The sequence below is a fragment of the Pristiophorus japonicus genome, chromosome 10, assembly GCF_044704955.1.
Source record: "Pristiophorus japonicus isolate sPriJap1 chromosome 10, sPriJap1.hap1, whole genome shotgun sequence".
Lineage (NCBI taxonomy): Eukaryota > Metazoa > Chordata > Chondrichthyes > Pristiophoridae > Pristiophorus > Pristiophorus japonicus.
Window position 1 is genome coordinate 28,286,581 of NC_091986.1, and position 24,027 is coordinate 28,310,607.

At 46.3% G+C, this 24,027-nt stretch overlaps 1 protein-coding gene across 2 annotated transcripts in view; it reads left to right on the forward strand.

The window, feature by feature from the left end:
• klf12b (Kruppel like factor 12b) overlaps window positions 1-24,027 on the forward strand; it is a 245,514-nt gene that overhangs the window by 204,227 nt on the left and 17,260 nt on the right. For both annotated transcript variants that reach the window (XM_070891390.1, XM_070891391.1), the window contains one exon: window positions 3-160. In XM_070891390.1, the coding sequence (XP_070747491.1) occupies window positions 3-160 (158 nt within the window). The remainder of the gene's footprint in view (window positions 1-2; window positions 161-24,027) is intronic.

Sequence of the window (24,027 nt, forward strand, 5' to 3'; positions counted from 1 at the left end):
AGTTCGGATTCACCTTTCAGTATTGAGGGTACAAGACGGCAACGAAGATCTGAGTCCCCTGACTCGAAGAAACGGCGCATACACAGGTGTGATTTTGAGGGCTGCAATAAAGTGTACACAAAAAGCTCTCATTTGAAAGCACACAGGAGGACGCATACAGGTAGGACACTACAACAGCTTGCATTGATACAAGTCCTTTAACATAAAAGTGTTACAAATGGAAATAGATAGGGAAACGGGCTACAAGTCGTGAAGCGAGAGATTAGAACAGTTGACCAAAAGGTTTGTTGAAAAGATGGGTTTAAGGCCAGAGAGAAACAGAAAGGATGAGAGTCGGAGGTTCAGATTGTAGAATTGATGTGGCTTAGGCTTTGTGGGGCAAAAGAGGCAGATAGAACACACAAAAGATCAGAGTCAGAGGGCCTGAGAAAGAAATAAAGAAAGGAAAAAGAGAGGGAAAGAAAGAGAGAAAGAATGAAAGAGAAAAAGAGAGAGAGAGAGAAAGAAAGATAGAGAGAAAGAAAGGAAAATTTTATATAGCACCTTTCACGACCTCAGGACACTTCAATATGCTTTACAGGCAATGAAGTATGTTTGAAGTGTCGTCACTGTTAAAATGTTGTAAGAGGCAATGTAAGATTGGAGGAAGCTGTGAGGTGAGGGAAGGATGGGGCTGTGGAGGGATTTGAAGATGAGGATTTGAAATTTAATGTGGGACTGGCGTAAACAACGATTGGGGCAGGTTACATTTTGGAAAAGTTACAATTTATAGAGCGTAGAAGTTGGAAAGGCAGAAAGAATGGCACTGCAATAATTGAAGCTAGAGGGGGCAAAGGTGTGGCTAAAGCCAATGGAGGAGCTGTGGTGAGACAGATGAGCAATATTGCAGAGCTGGAAATAAATGATCCTGGTGATGATCGGATGTGGGGTTTGAAGCTCAGTCTGCTTCAGCCTGAGGGGGGTGGCCTGGGAGTCAGTGGCAACAGAGCAGGTTGAACTTCCTAATGTTCAATTGGAGGAAGTGGTGACTCATCTGATGTCAGAGAGGCAACCTGGCAGAGTGGAAGTGGCTGTGGATTGAAAGAGGTGGTGGAGAGGTAGAGCTGGCTGCCCTCAACCTACATATGATAGCTGACCCCATGACTGCAGTTGATGTCACCAAGGGACAGTATGTAGACTAGGAAGAGAAGGGGGCCAATGATAGATCCTTGATGGATTCTGGAGGTAATTGTGCAGAGGTGGGAAGAAAAGCCATTCCTCGAGATGTACTGAATACGTTTGAATACCACATAGGGCAATCTTGTGGAATGGAGCACGATTAGAAAGGATTGTGGGGGATAGGATAGAATGGTCAACTATAACAAATGATGCTAAGAGGTCAAGGAGGATAATGCACCAATCACAGAGGAGGTCATTTGTGACTCTAGCCTGGACCAACTTGTTATTGCGAGAACTGTGGAACTCTACTGGAGGGATTCAATAGGGAGCTTTGAGAGAGATGGGCATGGAGTTGGGAGAGGAAAAAACTTCTGCATTTATACAGCGCCTTTCACGACCACCGGATGTCTCAAAGTGCTTTGCAGCCAATGAATGTACAATGTAGTCACTGTGGGAAACGGGACAGCCAATTTGCACACAAGCAACTCCCACAAACAGCAATGCGATAATGACCAGATAATCTGTTTTTGTTATGTTGATTGAGGGTAAATAACACCGGGGATAACACACCTGCTCTTCTTTGAAATAGTGACATGTGATCTTTTACGTCCACCTGAGAGGGCAGACGTTTAACGTCTCATCCGAAAGATGGCATCTCCGACAGTGCAGCACTCCCTCAGCACTGCACTGGAGTGTCAGCCTAGATTTATATGCTCAAGTCTCTGGAGCGTGATTGTGAGGACTTGAGATAATTGGGAGGTGAGAGGCAATTGTAATAGATTGTAATTTCTTAAAGTGGGTATTTTGAGGAGAGATTTAGGTAGGGAGGAACTTAATACAATCACTATCACTAATGAAGTAGTACTTGGTAAAATAATGCGACTAAAGGCGGACAGGTCCCCTGAACCTGATGGCTTACATCCTAGGGTCTTAAAAGAAGTGGCTACAGAGATAGTGGATGCATTGGTTGTAATCTAACAAAATTCCTTGGATTCTGGGGCGGTCCCAGCGGATTGGAAAATCACAAATGTAACACCCCTATTTAAAAAAGGAGGCAGACAAAAAGCAGGAAACTATAGATCAGTTAGCCTAACATCTGTTATTGGGAAAATGCGAGAGTCCATTATTAAGGAAACAGTAGCAGGACATTTGGAAAAGCATAATTCAATCAAGCAGAGTCAGCATGGTTTTATGAAAGGGAAATCATGTTTGACAAATTCTTTGAGGATGTAACGAGCAGGGTAGATATGGGGCAACCAGTGGATGTGGTGTATTTAGATTTCCAGAAGGCATTCGATAAGGTTCTACATAAAAGCTTACTGCACAAGATAAAAGTTCACGGGGTTTGGGGTAATATTTTAGCATGGAAAGAGGATTGGCTAAACAGAGAGTCGGGATAAATGGGTCATTTTCCGGTTGGCAAACACTGACTAGTGGGGTGCCATAGGGATCGTTGCTGGGTCCTCAACTATTTACAATCTATATTAATGAATTGGATGAAGGGACCGAATATAATGTCGCCAAGTTTGCTGATGATACAAAGATGGGTGGTAAAGCAAATTGTGAGGAGGACACAAAAAATCTGCAAAGGGACATAGGCAGGCTAAGTGACTGGGCAAAATTTGGCAGATGGAATATAATGTGGGAAACTGAGGTTATCCACTTTGGCAGAAAAAATAGAAAAGCAAATTATAATTTAAATGGAAAAAAATTGCAAAGTGCTGCAGAACAGAGGGATCTGGGGTTCCTTGTGCATAGAAACATAGAAACATAGAAAATAGGTGCAGGAGTAGGCCATTCGGCCCTTCGAGCCTGCACCGCCATTTAATGAGTTCATGGCTGAACATGCAACTTCAGTACCCCATTCCTGCTTTCTCGCCATACCTCTTGATCCCCCTAGTAGTAAGGACTACATCTAACTCCTTTTTGAATATATTTAGTGAATTGGCCTCAACAACTTTCTGTGGTAGAGAATTCCACAGGTTCACCACTCTCTGGGTGAAGAAGTTTCTCCTCATCTCGGTCCTAAATGGCTTACACCCCTTATCCTTAGACTGTGACTCCTGGTTCTGGACTTCCCCAACATTGGGAACATTCTTCCTGCATCTAACCTGTCTAAACCAGTCATAATTTTAAACGTTTCTATGAGATCCCCTCTCATTCTTCTGAACTCCAGTGAATACAAGCCCAGTTGATCCAGTCTTTCTTGATAGGTCAGTCCCGCCATCCCGGGAATCAGTCTGGTGAACCTTCACTGCACTCCCTCAATAGCAAGAATGTCCTTCAAGTTAGGAGACCAAAACTGTACACAATACTCGAGTTGTGGCCTCACCAAGGCCCTGTACAACTGTAGTAACACCTCCCTGCCCCTGTATTCAAATCCCCTCGCTATGAAGGCCAACATGCCATTTGCTTTCTTAAACGCCTGCTGTACCTGCATGCCAACCTTCAAAGAGTGATGTACCAGGACACCCAGGTCTCGTTGCACCTCCCCTTTTCCTAATCTGCCACAATTCAAATAATAGTGTCTCTCTGTTTTTACCACCAAAGTGGATAACCTCACATTTATCCACATTATACGTCATCCGCCATGCATTTGCCCACTCACCTAACCTATCCAAGTCACTCTGCAGCCTCATAGCATCCGCTTCGCAGCTCACACTGCTACCCAACTTAGTGTCATCCGCAAATTTGGAGACACTACATTTAATCCCCTCGTCTAAATCATTAATGCACAATGTAAACAGCTGGGGCCCCAGCACAGAACCTTGCTGTACCCCACTAGTCACTGCCTGCCATTCTGAAAAGTACCCATTTACTCCTACTCTTTGCTTCCTGTCTGCCAACCAGTTCTCAATCCACATCAGCACACTACCCCCAATCCCATGTGCTTTAACTTTGCACATTAATCTCTTGTGTGGGACCTTGTCGAAAGCCTTCTGAAAGTCCAAATACACCACATCAACTGGTTCTCCCTTGTCCACTCTACTGGAAACATCCTCAAAAAATTCCAGAAGATTTGTCAAGCATGATTTCCCTTTCACAAATCCATGCTGACTTGGACCGATCATGTCACCTCTTTCCAAATGCGCTGCTATGACATCTTTAATAATTGATTCCATCATTTTACCCACTACCGATGTCAGGCTGACCGGTCTATAATTCCCGGTTTTCTCTCTCCCTCCTTTTTTAAAAAGTGGGGTTACATTGGCTACCCTCCACTCCATTGGAACTGATCCAGAGTCTATGGAATGTTGGAAAATGACCGTCAATGCATCCGCTATTTCCAAGGCCACCTCCTTAAGTACTCTGGGATGCAGTCCATCAGGCCCTGGGGATTTATCGGCCTTCAATCCCAACAATCAAACACAAAAAGTTAGTAAGCAGGTACAGCAAGTAATCAGGAAGGCAAATGGAATGTTGGCCTTTATTGCAAGGGGGATAGAGTATAAAAGCAGAGAAATCCTGCTACAACTGTACAGGGTATTGGTGAGGCCACACCTGGAGTACTGCCTATAGTTTTGGTCCCCATATTTAAAGAAGGATATACTTGCATTGGAGACTGTTCAGAGAAGGTTCACTTGGGTGATTCCGGAGATGAGGGGGTTGACATGAAGATAGGTTGAGTAGGTTGGGTCTATACACATTGGCGTTCAGAAGAATGAGAGGTGATCTTATAGAAACATATAAGATAATGAGGGGGCTCGACAAGGTGGATACAGAGAGGATATTTCCACTCATAGGGGAAACTAACACTAGGGGACATAGGGCCCAAGTTTTGGCATCTGGTGAAAACGGCGCACCTCCGAGACTTGCGTGACCTGCCAGGGCTCGAAGGTGCGCCGGAATATTCTGCAGCAATTCTCCGGTCCTCCTGGACCATGGCGTGGCGTGGCGCAGCGTAGTCTCCCTGGGGAGGAGCCTGCCTGCAGGGGGGCGGGGCTAGGGATCATGCCTTCTTCTCAGTGCCGGCAGCATTGGAGCATGTGCGTCTGCGCAATGGCTTGGGGGAGCGTGGGTACCGGGAGGCGGGGGGACATGGGAACCGGGGGGGGGGGAGGCGTGGGTACTGGTGGGGGGGGGGAGGGCGTGGGTACCGGGGTAGGGAGGGGGGGAGTGGGTACTGGTGTGGGGAGGGGGGCGCGTGGAAACCGGGGTGGGGAGAGGGGGGGGAGCGTGGCAACTGGGGTGGAGGAGCATGGGTTGGGGGGCACTCAATGATCGAAGGGCCCACACACACCCCCACCCCCACACACACCCCACCCCCACCCCCACACACACCCGCACCCCCACACACACCCCCACCCCCATACACCCCCCCCATACACACCCCCCCACACACACCACCACCCCCACACACCCCCACCCCCATACACACCCCTACACACACCCCCACCCACACCCCCCACCCCCACACACACACCCACCTCCACACACACACACACCCCCACCCACACACACCCCCACCCACACACCCCCACCCCCACACACACACACCCCCACACACACCCCCACCCCCACACACACCCCACCCCCACCCCCACACACACCCCCACCCCCACCCCCACACACACCCCCACCCCCACCCCCACACACACCCCCACCCCCATACACCCCCCCCATACACACCCCCCCACACACACCACCACCCCCCACACACCCCCACCCCCATACACACCCCTACACACACACCCCCACCCACACCCCCCACCCCCACACACACCCCCACCTCCACCCACACACACCCCCACCCCCACCCACACACACCCCCACCCACACACACCCCCACCCACACACCCCCACCCCCACACCCCCACACACACACAACCCCACACACACCCCCACCCCCACACACACACACCCACCCCCACTCACACACACCCCCACACACACACCCCCACCCCCACCCACACACACCCCCACCCCCACCCACACACACCCCCACCCTCCCACACACCCCCCCACACACACCCCCACCGCCACCCACAAACACCCCCACACACATCCCCCCACCACCAACCCCCCACACACCCCACCCCAACCCCCACACACCTCCACCCCCACACACCTCCACCCCCACACACACGCCCCCCACACACACACTCCACCCCCCCACACACACCCCCACCCCCACACACACCCCCACCCCCACCCCCACACACACACCCCCACACCCACACACACACCCCCACCACCATCCCCCCACACACCCCACCCCCACACACCTCCACCCCCACACACACACCCCACCCCCCCACACACACACCCCACTCCCCCACACACACACCCCACACCCCCACACACACACCCCACCCCCACACACACACCTCCACCCCCACACACACACTCCCACCCCCCCACACACACTCCCACCCCCCCACATACACTCCCACCCCCCCACATACACCCCCACCCCCCACACCCCCACCCTCCCACACACCCCCCCCACCCTCCCACACATCCCCACACACACACCCACCCCCTCAACACACACCCACACCCCCCACACACACCCCCACCCCCCCCACTCACACACCCCCTCCGACCCCCCCCACACACACACCCCTTCCCACCCCCCCACACGCACCCCCCACACATACATACACAGACACACCACATACACACCCACCCCCACCCCCCCCCCCCCCCCCGCACCCCTCACTGTCAGATACAGAGAGAGAGAGACACTACAGTGAGAGACACTGACAGAAACACCTTCCCTTCACATAAAGTAGGACTTCTATTTTGTATTGATTGATTGCTTATTACTTTGGTCTTGGTGCTTTAGGTGCAGGGTTCCTTCTATTTTTTATTAATTAATTGCATATTACTTTTTGTGCTTTGTTTAGTGCTTGGTGCTTTAAATGTACTGCTTTGTTTAGTGCTTAGCACTTTAAATGTACTTTGCTTCTTTAATGTGTTTATGGAAAATCCTCTAACTTCCCTTACCCCCCCGCTGTTGTGATGTTGATGTGTCCTTTGTGTTTAATGCTTCCCACCCGCCGTCTCTGGCTGTGCCTGCACTAAACTTAACTCTAGGTAAGGTTTTTCAGAACTTATAAAAGTGGACACTTACTCCATCCTAAGTTAGTTTGTAGTAAGTTTTCACTGCCGAAACTTGCAAAACAGGCCTGAGTGGCTGGACACACCCCCTTTTGAAAAAAAAGTACCTTACTAACTCACTAGAACTGGAGCAAACTAATATCCGAGAATTGCAATTTCTAACATACTCCAAACTAAACTAGTTGCTCCAAAAAACTAGGAGCAACTCCACCCGAAACTTGGGGCCTTGGTCTCAGAATAAGGGGCGGCCCATTTGAAACTGAGATGCAGAGGAATTTCTTCTCTCAGAGGGTTGTAAATCTATGGGATTCTCTGCCCCAGAGAGCTGTGGAGGTTGGGTCATTGACTAAATTTAAGACAGAAATGGACAGATTTTTGAGCAATAAGGAAATAAAGGGTTATGGGGAGCGGGCAGGGAATTGGAGCTGAGTCCATGATCAGATCAGCCATGACCTTATTGAATGGTGGAGCAGGGTCTCGAGGGGCCGGGTGGCCTACTCCTGGTCCTATTTCTTATGTTTTGTGCTTATTTTCTTATGTTGGTGGTTTTGAATGGGAGAGGGATTGTGTCTAAGGAAAGGGAGCCATCAATACAGGGGGCCTAGAGAGAAAGTTGCAAGTGGAGGTGATCAAGCGAGCAGGAGCTGGGTCTCATGGAAGAGGTGAGTGAGGAGAGGGAGTGAGGGGAGATAGGCAAGAAAATACAAGGTGATCGGGGATCAGGTCTAGAATGGCTGGGAGAGTTTCTAACAGAGGCAGCTTGCTGGATGGATCTTAGAATTGAAGAAAGTCTGCACACAAGTATTGGAGGTAAGGGTAGAGGGAGTAAAGGAAAGGGATTTCAAAAAGCGGGAAAGAGAAAATAGGCTTTGGGTTCCACTTCCCCCGATCCTGGAGCAGTAGGGAGTCTGGACTGATGGAGCATGGTGAAAAATGTTTGTGGTTGTGGCAGGTGCTTCTGCTGTTGAGACAGTTTACATTATATTTGGCGTTCATTTTCTCCAACCCAGGAAACAGCATGACCAAAAAAAAGATCTTCCTCTACGAGCATAACACAGAAACTAGTCTTACTGCTAGGTTTGTGCTCAAACACAATCATCCCAGAGCCTGAACACTGCATCTGAACACATTCCTATCTCACTAAATGGTGACATCTTGCTCGAAGCAGGCAAAAGTAACAACCTTTCACCATTGGCAAAAAAAAGAATAATCGCGTAGGTTTGTGGAATACCAATTTACAAAAAGTTACCAAACCCTCCCAACTCTTTATTTCAAAAGCCGCAAATTTCCCACCACTGGAAACGGGGCGCAACGACTGTGTTTCGAGTGTTTTTACCAGCGCGGTTGATGCGGTGGCCTCTTGAGCGAAATTCCGCTCTTTGGTTTGTTTTTTTCAGCGGACTAAAAGTTGGTCATAATGGGGCGGATGTGGGACGGTGAGCAGAGGTTCGCACACTAGAGGGGCGGAAGTTGGGGTCGGGTGGAATGTCCGCTGCTGTCAGTCATCAGCGTAGCACTTAAAGGGAGATTGGTGCGATTGTTTAGGAAGGATAGACAGAAAGGACAAGAAGGTGGGGTAGTGTTGTTGGTTAAAGAAGAGATTAACGCAATAGTAAGGAAGGACATTAGCTTGGGTGATGTGGAATCTGTATGGGTAGAGCTGCGGAACACCAAAGGTCAGAAAACGCAAGTAGGAGTTGTGTACAGACCACCAAACAGTAGTAGTGAGGTTGGGGACAGCATCAAACAAGAACTTAGGAATGCATGCAATAAAGGTACAGCAGTTATCATGGGTGACTTTAATCTACATATAAATTGGGCTAACCAAACTGGTAGCAATACGGTGGAGGAGGATTTCCTGGAATGTATAAGGGATGGTTTTCTGGACCAATATGTCAAAGAACCAATTGGAGAGCTGGCCATCCGAGACTGGGTGTTGTGTAATGAGAGAGGACTAATTAGCAATCTTGTTGTGCGAGGCCCCTTGGGGAAGAGTGACCATAATATGGTAGAATTCTTCATTAAGATGCAGAGTGACACAGTTAAGTCAGAGACTAGGGTCCTGAACTTAAAGAAAGGTAACTTTGATGGTATGAGACATGGCGAATGATACTTAAAGGGTTGACGGTGGATAGACAATGGCAGACATTTAAAGATCACATGGATGAACTTCAACAAATGTACATCCCTGCCTGGCGTAAAAATAAAACGGGGAAGGTGGCTCAACCGTGGCTAACAAGGAAAATTAGGGATAGTGTTAAATCCAAGTAGGAGGCATATAAATTGGCCTGAAAAAGCAGCAAACCTGAGGACTGGGAGAAATTTAGAATTCAGCAGAGGAGGACAAAGGGTTTAATTAGGAGGGGGAAAGTAGAGTATGAGAGTAAGCTTACAAGGAACATAAAAACTGACTGCAAAAGCCTCTATACATATGTGGAGAGAAAAAGATTAGTGAAGACAAATATAGGTCCCTTACAGTCAGATTCAGGTGAATTTATAATGGGGAACAAAGAAATGGCAGACCAATGGAACAAATACTTTGGTTCTGTCTTCACTAAGGAAGACACAAATAACCCTCCGGAAATACTAGGGGACCGAGGGTCTAGCGAGAAGGAGGAACTGAAGGAAATCCTTATTAGTCAGGAAATTGTGTTCGGGAAATTGATGGGATTGAAGGCTGATAAATCCCGAGTAATTAAGGAACTGACCCGAGAAATAGTGGATGCATTGGTGGTCATTTTCCAGCATTCTATAGACTCTGGATCAGTTCCTATGGATTGGAGGGTAGCTAATGTAACACCACTTTTTAAAAAAGGAGGGAGAAAGAAAACAGGGAATTATAGACTGGTTAGCCTGACATTGGTAGTGGGGAAAATATTGGAATCAATTATTAAACACGTAATAGGAGCGCATTTGGAAAGCATTGACAGGATCGGTCGAAGTCAGCATGGATTTATGAAAGGGAAATCATGCTTGACAAATTTTTGACAATTTTTTGAGGCTGTAACTAGTAGAGTGGACAAGGGAGAACCAGTGGATGTGGTGTATTTGGACTTTCAAAAGGCTTTTTGACACGGTCCCACACAAGAGATTAGTGCGCAAATTTAAAGCACATGGTATTGGGGGTAATGTAGTGACGTGGATAGAGAACTGGTTGGCAGACAGGAAGCAAAGAATAGGAATAAACGGGTCCTTTTCAGGCAGTGACTAGTGGGGTACCGCACGGTTCAGTGCTGGGACCCCAGCTATTTGCAATATACATTAATGATTTAGACAAAGGAATTGAATGTAATATCTCCAAGTTTGCAGATGGCACTAAGCTGGGTGGCAGTGTGAGCTGTGAGGAGGATGCTAAGAGGCTGAAGGGTGACTTGGACAGGTTAGGTGAGTGGGAAAATGCAGTATAATGTAAATAAATGTGAGGTTATCCACATTGGTGGCAAAAACAGGAAGGCAGATTATTATCTGAATGGTGACAGATTAGGAAAAGGGGAGGTGCAACGAGACCTGGGGGTCATGGTACATCAGTCATTGAAAGTTGGCATGCAGGTACAGCAGGCAGTGAAGGTGGCAAATGGCATGTTCGCCTTCATAGCTAGGGGCATTGAGTATAGAAGCAGGGAGGTCTTAGTGCAGTTGTACAGGGCCTTAGTGAGACCCCACCTTGAATATCGTGTATAGTTTTGGTCTCCTAATCTGAGGAAGGACATTCTTGCTGGTGAGGGAGTGCAGCGAAGGTTCACCAGACTGATTCCCGGGATGGCAGGACTGACATATGAAGAAAGATTGGATCGACTTGGCTTATATTCACTGGAATTTAGAAGAGTGAGAGGGATCTCATAGAAACATATAAAATTCTGACGGGATTGAACAGGTTAGATACTGGAAGAATATTCCCGATGTTGGGGAAGTCCAGAACCAGGGTCACAGTCGAAGGATAAGTGGTAGGCCATTAGGACCGAGATGAGGAGAAACTTCTTCACTCAGAGTATTGTGAACCACAGAAAGTTATTGAGGCCATTTCGTTAGATATATTCAAAAGGGAATTAGATGTGGCCCTTACGGCGAGGGGGATCAAGGGGTATGGAGAGAAAGCAGGAATGGGGTACTGAAGTTACATGGTCCGCCATGATCATATTAAATGGTGATGCAGGCTCGAAGGGCCGAATGGCCTACTCCTGCAACTATTTTCTATGTTTCTATGTTTAAGTTCGGGTTCACTGGGCCACCAGGGAGTTTCAGCCGGGCCAGCGGCCGACAATTGTGCCCCTGGGTTTGGCTGGACCGCCAACAGGCAGCCTGACACCACCTCTTGGGTTCCAGGCCGCTGGCCTGGCTGAAACCCTCCCTGGTGGCCCAGTGGACCCGAACTTAAACATAGAAACATAGAAAATAGAAACATAGAAAAAATAAGATGGCGGCCACTGCAGTCGGTCCTCCTCTTTAATGGGAGCTGCACCGCCATTTTGAACAGACTCCAAGCACTGTTCACCAGCAGAAAAAGCTGCCGGTGACACTTAGCGGCGGGAGGAAGATATTCTTGCCGGAATTTCGTGATCGGGGGGGGGTGGGCACATCGGCAATGCGTACTCTGATGACGTACTTAGGACAAATCAGCAGCAGCGGAGCAGTAGTGGGGGGGAGCGGGTCATCGTCGGGATACCACAGGAGCAGAATTTTCAAAATAGTGGCTATTCCCCAAATATTCGGCGGCCATTCCACTCCGCAGCATAGCCGCCGATTTCTGGCGGTAACAGGCCTTAAGGGGAGGGGCAATTTCAGCCCCACTGGGTCCATAGGGCTGCAGGTGAGTTGTGAATTTAACAATTATCTGCAAGACCTCAAGACAGTTCAGAAATTTGAGACCTCAGATGAAATTGAGGTCAGGCTGGCCCTTTCTGATGGTTCAGGCAGATACTCAGGATCCCATTGCATAACAGCAACAATAAACATTTATATAACAGCTAGGGATGTCCCAACGCATTTCACAGAGGCATAATCGGGCAAAAATAGATGCTGACACAAAGAAGAAGATACCCAAAACTTGCCCAAAAGCATGGTCAAAGAGCTGCGTTTTAAGGAGGGTTTTAATGTTGGACAGGGAGATGGACGGGTTTCGGGAAGGAATTTCAGAGCACGGGGCCTAGATAGGTGGCTGAAGGCATGGCCGTCAATGATGGGGAAGGGGAGAATGCACAATAGGCCTATGAGAGGAATGGAAAATTTTGGGGGGGGTGAGGTTCTAGGACTTGAGGAGGTTACAGAGATGGGGAGGGGCAAGGCAGTGATGGGATCTAAAGATGAAAATTAGAATTTTGATTTGAGGCTTTGGGGGATCTGGAGTCAATGTGAGTGAGTAAGGACTTCTCTCCCCTTCGCTTAAAGGGAGATCAGCGCGATACTACAGGATATGCTGGAATGGAGGCTGGTGAGGAGAAGATTGGAATAGTTGAGTCTGTAGGTGACAAAGGCAAGGATGAGGCTTTCAGTGACAGATGGGCTGAGGCAAGGGCAGAGGTGACCAATGTTCAAGGTAGAAATAGACGGATGTTCCAATGGAGAGTATGGGGTTGGAAGCTCCGCTCAGGATTGAACCGGATGCAGAGTTTGTGAACAATCCGCTTTAGCCCGAGACAATCGCCAGGGATGGAGGTGGAATCAGCGGTGAGGGTACAGAGTTTGTGAGGAGGGCCCAAGCCGATGACTACAGTCTTCCTAATGTTTAACAAGAGGAAATTGCTGCTTGTCCAAGACTGGATATCAGACAAGCAGTCTGACAACACAGAGGCAGTGGAGGGGTCAAGAGAGGTGCCGGAGAGGTAGAGCTAAGTGTCGTCAGAATATTTGAGGAAAATGACCCCGAGTAGTTGGAAGATGTCGCCAAGGGGCAGCTTGTAGATGAGGGCGAGGAGGTGGCCAAGGATAGATTATTAAGGGATTCCAGAGGTAACAGTGTGGGGGCAGGAAGAAAACCTACGATTGGATAGATGAGTGGAATCAAGGAAGGGCAATGATACTGAGCTGGACAACCGAGGAAAGGCTTTGGAGGAGGATGGTGTGATCGATTGTTTTAAAGGTCTGCAGGACAAGGAGGAATAATGCACCATGGTCACAGTCACATACGATGTTATTTGCAACTTCAGTGCTGTGGCAGGGGTGGAAGCCTGATTGGAGAGATTCAAACATGGAGTTGCCAGGAAAGATGGGCACATATTCGGGAAGGGAAAACCATTCAAGAACTAGTCAAAGAAAAGCAAACAATCCTGCTTGGATGCTAACTAATATTCCCGTTAGAGTACAGGATTCTTCCTAATATATTTCACTTATGCTCAACAGAAAAAGTCAACTTCCAGAGACAAATCCCCAATTTCTATGAACTGAAACTTGACTATGTGCTTTTATTGTGTGCTACCAGTGGACAATGAACCCTTCTGTCAGATAAAAGGGCAGATAGCATAAATTGCGTGACCTACACACCATAGCCTCCAAGTCCCCTTGAAACAATGGAAATCAACATGTGGCCAACAGTCCATATAGCTCAGACTAAAGCTTCATTGAGTTTACTGCAAGAAGTTAAATTATATAGTAGCAAGAACAAATTGCTTGACTCCATCTCTTCCAACACAATAGAAGTTCTGAACCTTAACCATTCTCCTAAGTTTCTTTTGAGCATGGGCAGGTAACAAAAGATTTTATATATGAGGGATTATCCCATAGAGTGCCTATAAAACCCTGAAATATAGTGACACAGTATATTGGAGGTTAAAAAACATAGCGCACGAGCCTCGTTATATGTCTTTCATTTCTTCGATGCCCAAGCTAACAACAGCTAAGATAGAATTCAAATTTTTTCCCCAACCAGAACTGAAGCACTTTGAATGAATAGTGGGACCAGCTGAGGTGCTCTTGCTGAGAGCCGACATGGGCTCGATGGGCCAAATGGCCTCCTTCTGCACTGTAACCATTCTATGATTCCTGCACTAAGATGGTGGCTACGAGGTCCTGCACAAATATGGCGGCACTGGGGCACTGCACAAAGATGGTGGCTCTGGGGCCCTGCATTAAGATGGCGGCTCTGGGGGTCCTGCCATAGTGGTCTTATATTACAAGCTTTTGGTTCTCATCAAGGTGAAGGACCCTGGAGCTGGAGAATGGATCTCTTCTCACTTCAAGTAACTAGTGTGAGCTGAGGGATAGAACTCATCCCATTTCAGACACCTATAATGCAGCACAGTCAAATGCGCAGTAAAGCTCCCTCTAGCCTGCTGCAACAATGTGCCACTGGGACTTAAACTCATTTCACTAAGGATCTCTACAGCCAGCTGACAGAGGAGAAATTCATCCCATCAGTCTGGCCTAGAATTAAATCCAGGTCCCAGTGGTGAAAGGTCAGCATCTAACCCACTGTAGTTTGCTTGATATCTGCCTCGTAGGACTGAGAAATCAATCACTTTTATTAACCAAGCCCATTTAAATTTCTCCGTAATATGCAGTGCTGCCAGAGGTATGTATTACCCTGTGCCTGCTGCTGTCAAACTAAGGTAAAGGAAGTCTTCATCACATCAGCCATGGCTTCCACTTTAAACTTTCTAGTGCCTAGGCCAAACTATAAGTTAACACAAAAAAATTTAAATGGAGAATTTCTTCTAAATTGAAAGTGGATGGATCCTAGGATCAATCACAATTCCCCATTACACTAACAGCTGTGCTCCCTATTCAAAAATGGTCCTGCACATTGGGGGGGACATTGCGGTCGGAGGTTTCCTTCCTTTGAACGCCTCCGATCCGAAAAAAAATCTACGAAAGTACCTGGTGGTCCCGGAGGAATGTAGAGATCCCGGTCGGAGGCGTAGATTCGCTGCGCAGTGCACTGGGAAGATGCCTTTCAGGTAGGTACGTACATACAGGCTGGAGACACGTGGGCCTGGTCCACCAATTACTATGCAGTATTCTCATTGATAAAAATGGAAACTCTGTACGGACTCCCATTACTATCAATGAGAACAAAAACCTAAAACACCGAAACACAGCACAATAAATAAATAAAACACCTCACACATTTAAAATAAATTGAAATTAAATGTAAATAAATGTTTTAGAAAAATAAATATTTGGGGGAATTTTTTTAATGTGTTTTAATCGTGTTAAAACTTTCCTCAATGGACAGGGTTTTTAATATAAAAAATGACTGTTTAAATAAAATTTTTATATGTGTTAAAACTCTGACACTGGTAAAAGTAAGCTATGTGCCTGCTTTGGCCAGGCGTAAAAGTTTGAAGGAGATTCGCTGGGCAAGAGACTGGCAAATAGCCCAATCTCGCCCACACGGATGTCCTTCTCCCAGGGATGTGGAGATTCTGTACGGAGAAATCTTAACAGATCGGAAAAGCTTTTTTTGCTGCATGCGCATTGCGCCCCGAAAACCGGCTTTTACGAGGCCTCACCGGGTCTGTGCGGAATTTTTGGCCCAACGTTGTTTGTGGAATCTTGCTATGCACAAAATGGCTGCCAGTTGCCTGGGTGACGGTAGTCACCGCACTTCAAAATTGTAGGTGAAGTGCTCATATATTTAAGAGATGCTTTAAGGTATTCTATGAAATGAAAGTGTTTTTCTTTTAAAGGCTAGAATCAGTAATACATGTAACAGTGGCGTAGTTGAGGGTTTATTTCTAGAAGTATAGAATTGAAAAGTAGGGAAGTTATGCAAAAACCTGTCTCGAATCTTGCTTAGACCATACATAGGGTACTGCGTACAGTTCTGGTTGCCATATTATAAAAAGGATATAGAGGCACCGGAGAGGATGCAAAGAAGATTTACAAGGATGATACCAGAAATCTGAGGGTATACAGAGCAGGGAAGGATGAACATGCTAGGTCTCGCTTCTCTTGAAAAAAGGCTGAGACCTAAGCGAGGTCTTTAAAATTATGAAAGGTTTTGATAGAGTGGATACAGAGAGAGTGTTTCCACTTGTGGGGAAGAGCATAACGAGAGGCCATCAATATAAGATAGTCACCAAGAAATCCAATAGGGAATTCAGAAGAAACTTCTTTACCCAAAGAGTGATGAGAATGTGGAACTCGCTACCATAGGGAGTGGTTGAAGCAAATAAGGGGAGGCTAGACAAGCAAATGAGGGAGAAGGGATAGAGGGTTATGCTGATAGATTTAGATGAGGAAAGACAGAAGAAGGCTCGCGTGTAGCATAAACGCCGGCATGGACTGGTTGGGCTGAATGGCCTGTTTCTGTGTCGTATATCCCATGTAATTCTATGTATGTAACAGCAGACGGCACTGTTGCTTTATCACATGATGCAGCAATGCAGAGCATTGCTAACTACCTCACAAAATCATTCCACATTAAACATTATTCTGTTCTTTAACACAAGCAAAGTGTATACAAACTAAACAAATTTACAGTTTAAATATTGAGCGATAGTGAAGGCCTAAGAAACACAGTCTATTAAAGCCTCAAAATGTAAACTAGTTTTCAAAGTAGATTCATTTGACTAAACATATTATTAAGAACAAAAGAAATAGGAGCAGGAGTAGGCCATACAGCTGCTTGAGCCTGCTCCGCCATTCAATAAGATCATGGCTGATCTGATCTTGGACTCAGCTCCACTTCCCCGTCCGCTTCCCATAATCCCTTATCCCCTTATCGTTTGAGAAACTGTCTATTTCTACCTTAAATATATTCAATGTCCCAGCTTCCACAACTCTCTGAGGCAGCAAATTCTACAGATTTACAACCCTCTGAGAGAAGAAATTTCTCCTCATCTCTGTTTTAAATGGGCGGCCCCTTATTCTAAGATCATGCCCTCTAGTTCTAGTCTCCCCCATAAGTAGAAACATCCTCTCTGCATCCACTTTGTCAAAGCCCCTCATAATCTTATACTTTCGATAAGATTGCCTCTCATTCTTCTGAATTCCAATTAGTAGAGACCCAAACTACTCTACTTTTCATCATAAGTCAACCCCATCATCCCCGGAATCAACCTAGTGAACCTTCTCTGAACTGCCTCCAAAGCAAGTATATCCTTTCGTAAATATGGAAGCCAAAACTGCACACAGTATTCCAGGTGTGGCCTCACCAACACCTTATATAGCTGTAGCAAGACTTCCTTGCTTTTATACTCCATAAGTTGCCTGTAAAAACAAAACCATCTCAAAGCCCTGTTGAATAAATGCGATGCAATTAAGTTGGACATTTAGATAAGACTACTTAACATCAACACTAAGATATATTCACCACATATAGATATTATCACACCACTGGACATGCACTCCAGTTTAATTCATGAACATACACAGATTATACTTAAAGTAATGGCTTGTATATGAATCTGTGTTTAAGTTTTGTGCACACCAGCTGACAGAAACAATGACATCCCGAGCTGTTACGATATGTCTTTGCACAAATATATCGCATGTGTGTGGCACTGAAATGTTATAGGTTATATCAGGATAAATTCTTCAAGGCCTTCTCTCTTAGTACTTGTTTATTTAAAAAAAAACTGCAGGCCTTATTAAATTTAGAAAGTTTTTAAAAAATTATCTGCTACAGACGTTCATAGTGGTTGAATGGTGGACACTGAACTATACAGAGTCGGAACAGTTCTGGTTCAATCACTGTGCTGTATTGAGGTAGCAATTGTCAGCTGGGCTGGCAGTATGGTCGAGGGAAATGCAGCACTGAATTTCCCTCAGAATCCTGTGGCTAGGATGGGGAAAGACCAGCCAGCATTGCCCCGGAATCTCCAGGAATGAAAGATTAATTCCCCGGACAGTGCTGCGAGCAACCCGGGAGAAAGTTCATCGGGGCTTTTTTTTTAAAGTGGGTTTTTAATAAGATACACATTTGTTTTTTTTAAGTTTAAAATTACTGGCGACAGCAAACAATTGGGTAACGCAGAGCAGAATTTTCTGAGGGATTGGTGGCAGGCCGGGTGGGTAAACCTTTTTTTTGATGGCGGGTCGAGACCCCACTATCAACCCACCGCCACGCACCTTTCCCAAATGTCGGGTCTGCCAGCGCTGAGCAGACCTGACACGCAGCGGCAGGGGAGGCAATTAAAATCATTAGTGGCTTGTTCACAGCCACTTAACAGTGCCTTTTTCCCAGCTTTTTGATTTTCACAGGTCGCCCACCGGTTTCTCGCTGTGCCTAGACCTCGTCAGTGAAGCTGAGGCGGGAGGTGACTTGTCGTTGTTTCAACTGATGAGTTGACAGCTTCAAATGTCAAGTCAAAGCACCCAGCTGAATCAGATATCTTCCCTTCGCCATCAGCTTCTCTAAACTGCAATTGCACTGCAGATTCAGAATGCTGCAAGTCTTTACACAAATCTGACAGAGCGCCTCTGTCACCTCTACTTCACCTGCCATCTATTCCATCAGCTTTGGTGCCCTTGAAACTATCACACCTTGGTCCTCTGAGTCCCACCTCGATCATCCCCAAAACCAGCAGCACCAGGCACACCAGCAGCACCAACAACACCAACCCTCTCTGCAATCACCTGATACTTCACAGGACAGGGCTCTTCAGCACCTGACCACATTGCTGCCTGGGATGGCCTCATTGTGGCCACATTTACTTCACTTGATGCTGTAAACCCTGGCTGCCACATGATGCGACAGGTTGGTACCAACCCACATCAATACCATAAAACATCCCAAGCCATTCCTTTCACATTACCATTGCGGGGGGGGGGGGTACCATTATATCTCACCTTTCACTTCAGCTCACTAAGCTACTTCCAAAGATGCACACAAATCTGTCCAAGAATGCAAAGAGTTGAAAATAAAGGTTTCAATGTTTGACACCACATTAACAGAAACTTTACGTGAACATTGCATGAAACACCCAAGTGCCTGCCCTTGTGTGTTGTTACTTGTTTTGATTGCACTAGGATGAGGGTGAGTGTGAGAGGTAGCTAGCGAGATGGGTAAGTGATAATGTAGATAGAGAGGGATGGGTAGAGATGCAAGGTAAGTTGGTGTGAGTAAGGATGTGCAGGAGTAGGGTAGGGAAGGCAGAGTGATGGGGATGTGATGAGTGGCACAGCAGGATGAGGTTGAGTGTGGCTTTGCAGGAATGTTTCGTGATCCACTGAGATCATTGGAAGGTTTGCACCACTGCAGCCTGGTCCTCCTGACGATATCCCTGCTTGTACCCTCCTGTACAATGTGCAACCAGGCTCCGCTGGTGTCCTGTGGAGGTCTCTTCTGCTCATTGGAAGGGAAGAGAACCTCCCTGCGTGCTGTGACTCCCTCCTTAAGCATATGGAGAGAGTCATGGGAGAACCTGGGTGCAGCCCTGCACCTTTGTGCAGTGCTTGTCAGTGTTTGCAGCAGCTCAATGCTGTAGAACACACAGCATAAATGTCAAAATAAATTTGCATATGGTCCCCTTAAGGAAACTGGCTGATGACACGTCATCAAATGACATCATCAGACCCTCTTCCTTCAATTGGCCAGGAAAATGCGCAGGCGGGCTTAACAAGCCCAATCAGGGAGAAATCATTTTGGACAGCAGGCTGGAGCCAGTAGCCAGTCCGGGACCCGCTACTGACATTGTCTGCACCAGACCCACCAAGGTTGGTAAAATCTAGCCTGAAGGATCTGTTCGCTTTCTAATTGGTGTATGAAGGTGATGCGCCCCAAGGAGGGAATTGTCGGGCGACCAATGGCGGGGCTTGTGGGGGCGAGATGGTTTGAGGTGGCAGGTCATGTGATGAAACCTCCAGGAATACGCCCAACCAGAGTCGCCAACCCTAGCTGAAAACTGGAATGGGTCCGTGTCACCGCCTCAGAAACACACCAGGTGATGGCCCGCAATCTGGTGACCAGGCACCTTGTGGTAAATCCAAAATTGTTTTCTGAGCTCATAATGAACATATGGTTCAACTGAGTTTGTATTTTACAAGCAAATGCTTGATTAAGCTATTGTGCAGCCTTATTCTGGGGTCAGAATGTTATGTTTTAGTCCATCTCAACTGGTTTCAGCAAACTTTCACTTGGATAAGTCATCCATGTCTACACGGAACAATGCAATTGGTCTGAAAATACTTCAGCATAGCTGCGGGATGAATCATACTGATCAACTTGCAGGGACAAGATTCAAATCCTTTTTTCAGGAGGTTAGTTTGTTGGTCTCACGAAAAGTTGATGTAGTTTGCATATTGCAAGCAACGGCTGCGCTGTGGCTTGATCTGCCTGTGGCGCTTTCTGCCAAATAGTATCAATGCCCAGAGCTCCATTCCTTACATGTGTACGCTCAAATGCAGTTAACCATTACTTGCTGAACTGCGGCTGTTAAAGCCCACTTCAGGCTACACGAATCGCTGACCTCCTTTGGAACTTAGTATGAGAAAAGCACACAGAACTGTCTGGATTTAGCAGCTCCTAAACTTCATTCCGAAAGATGACTTTTAATATTCGGATGGATGGATTTCATAGAATCATGCAGCACAGGAAGCAGCCATTTAGCCCACCGTGCCTGTGCCAGCTCTCTGAAAGATCTCCCAATTAGTCCCCTTCCCCTGCTCTTTCCCCATAGCCCTGCAAATTTTTCCTTTTTAAAGTATATATCCGATTCCCTTTTGAAAGTTACAATTGAATCTGCTTCCACCACCATTTCAGGCAGCGCATTCCAGATCATAAAAACTCACTTGAGTAAAAGAATTTCTCTTCAGCTCCGCCCTGGCCTTTTTGATGATTATCTTTAATCTGTGTCCTCTGGTTAGCGATCCTCCTGCCAGTTGAAACAATTTCTCCTTATCTCCTCTATCACAACCTCTCAAAATTGTGTTTGCTCAGTCTGAGACCAGGTGCCAAAAGTGTTAAGTCCTGACTTTAATGTACTGACTTACACGAGACACATGCTGAAGTCAAGGTCACTCAGGACCTGCACCTTTAATTCCAGCTCTCCAGTGCTGCACTTGCCTGAGACCTCCCTTTATATACCACAGTGGGACAGGTATGGAGTGTCTCCTGCAAGTGCACCCCTGGTGGTAAGATATGCTTATTGTTACAGGTCATATCCAGTTACAGTCATGTATAGCATGGTAAGATACAGTTATATACAGTAATGAGAGATACATGACAAAAAGCACCATCGGTAACATGTGAAATATTGATGGAGAACACCTCCCTTGTCCATTTGTAATGGACTGTTCAGCCACCTAAGGACTCAAATTAAGAGCGGAAGCAAGTCTTCCTCGATTCTGAGGGACTGCCTATGATGAGATGTCCAGTTAAATAATGGACTTCACAGACTGATACCGACCCAAATGACTGAGGAAACAGATGTTTCAAACTAGATCAAATTGTGTTTGATAACGCTCCTGTGAAGCTCCTTGGGACGTTTTACTACATTAAAGGCACTATATAAATGCGAGTTGTTGTCGGTGTTGGATCAATAGAATGTGGCCTATGAATGGTGACCATGTGATTTTCTTCAAAGAAACGGGTTTAAAATGTTAGAAGGATTCAGTAGGGTAGGAACAGAGAAACCATTCCCTCAGGGGGGGAATCAAGAAGCAAGGGATATCATTTTAAAATTTAGGAGGGAAATCAGAAAAACATTTTCCACAGAATGGGTTGCAAAAACCGAGAACTCTCTGCCCCAAAAGGCTGTGGATGCTGGGTCAATTGGAGCCTTCAAGACTGAGATTGTTGAGTCAGGCTATCAAGGGATGTGGAGCTAAAGCAGGTAAATGGAGTTGAGGTACAGATCAGCTATGATCTAATTGGATGGAGGAGCAGGTTTGAGGAGCTGGATAGCCTAGGGTTTTTCTTCATGCACATATACACATGGCTAAATAGCATTTTTAATGTGAACATGTGATTCCGTGCTGTAATGTCATACAGTCAAGGAAGGGAGGAAGATTTGCATTCATACAAAGCCTGTCATGCCCTTGAGACATCCCAAACCTCTTTACAGCAAATTAAGTACTTTTGAAATGTAGTCAATGTTGTAATGCAGAGAACACAACAGCCAATTTTGCACACAGCAAGACCTTCAGGAATGTGATAATAACCAGATAACTTGTTTGAGTGATATTGGTTGAGGGATAAAGATTGTCCAGAACTCCCATGCTCTTCTTCGAAATGGTGGCAGGGGATTTTTTGCATTCACCTGAAGGGGCAGACATGGCCTTGGTTTAATGTCTCATCTGAAATATAGGACCTTGACAATGCAGCACTCCCTCAGTACTGCACTGCAGTGGCAACCTGGAATCAATATTCATCATCTTATTACTGCTTCAATTCTGGAAAAAAAGATATTACAAATAATACTCATTTTAATTCATTAACTCCCAGACAAATAATACTCATTTTAATTCATTAACTCCCAGAGTGCCACATCACCAATGTTCTCACTTGTGGCTGCAGAAATTATTGGCATTTCCAATATACATTTTACCTGCGGCTATAGTTGTGCTGGTAAGAGAGCTGCTGACTTAAATCACGAAGCTTTGATGAGTAGATGACTGGAAGAAATGAAGCAATAGTTTAAATTATGTGTAAGCAGATTTATTGCTTTGCTCACTCAAAGACTACAAGTTTGGTCTCTTGTAATTTTTGTTAACCCTTTATGGTAGGAATATTGTCCCATAGGTTACAGCAAGACCTTCTTTTTAATTTGCAAGGAAGCAGGTTAATGAACATATCTGTTTTGTGTTCTAGACTTTATCACACTATCGTATTTTTGCTGCTTTATGAAATGCTTGATTTCACTGTTTTGGGGAGCAGAGCCACCGAGACTATGTTTTTGTATTCTGGAGTGTGACTTCAACCCACATCCTTCTGGATCAGCAACAAGAGTGCAACCAACTGAGCCAAACTCACACATAGAAACATAGAAAATAGGTGCAGGAGTAGGCCATTCGGACCTTCGAGCCTGCACCGCCATTCAATGAGTTCATGGCTGAACATGAAACTTCAGTACCCCCTTCCTGCTTTCTCGCCATACCCCTTGATCCCCCGAGTAGTAAGGACTTCATCTAACTCCCTTTTGAATATATTTAGTGAATTGGCCTCAACTACTTTCTGTGGTAGAGAATTCCACAGGTTCACCACTCTCTGGGTGAAGAAGTTTCTCCTCATCTCGGTCCTAAATGGCTTACCCCTTATTCTTAGACTGTGACCCCTGGTTCTGGACTTCCCCAACATTGCGAACATTCTTCCTGCATCCAACCTGTCCAAACCCGTCAGAATTTTAAACGTTTCTATGAGGTCCCCTCTCACTCTTCTGAACTCCAGTGAATACAAGCCCAGTTGATTCAGTCTTTCTTGATAGGTCAGTCCCACCATCCCGGGAATCAGTCTGGTGAATCTTTGCTGCACTCCCTCAATAGCAAGAACGTCCTTTCTCAAGTTAGGAGACCAAAACTGTACACAATACTCCAGGTGTGGCCTCACCAAGGCCCTATACAACTGGAGCAACACCTCCCTGCCCCTGTACTCAAATCCCCTCGCTATGAAGGCCAACATGCCATTTGCTTTCTTAACCGCCTGCTGTACCTGCATGCCAACCTTCAATGACTGATGTACCATGACACCCAGGTCTCGTTGCAGCTCCCCTTTTCCTAATCTGTCACCATTCAGATAATAGTCTGTCTCTCTGTTTTTACGACCAAAGTGGATAACCTCACATTTATCCACATTATACTTCATCTGCCACGCATTTGCCCACTCACCTAACCTATCCAAGTCACTCTGCAGCCTCATAGCATCCTCCTCGCAGCTCACACTGCCACCCAACTTAGTGTCATCCGCAAATTTGGAGATACTACATTTAATCC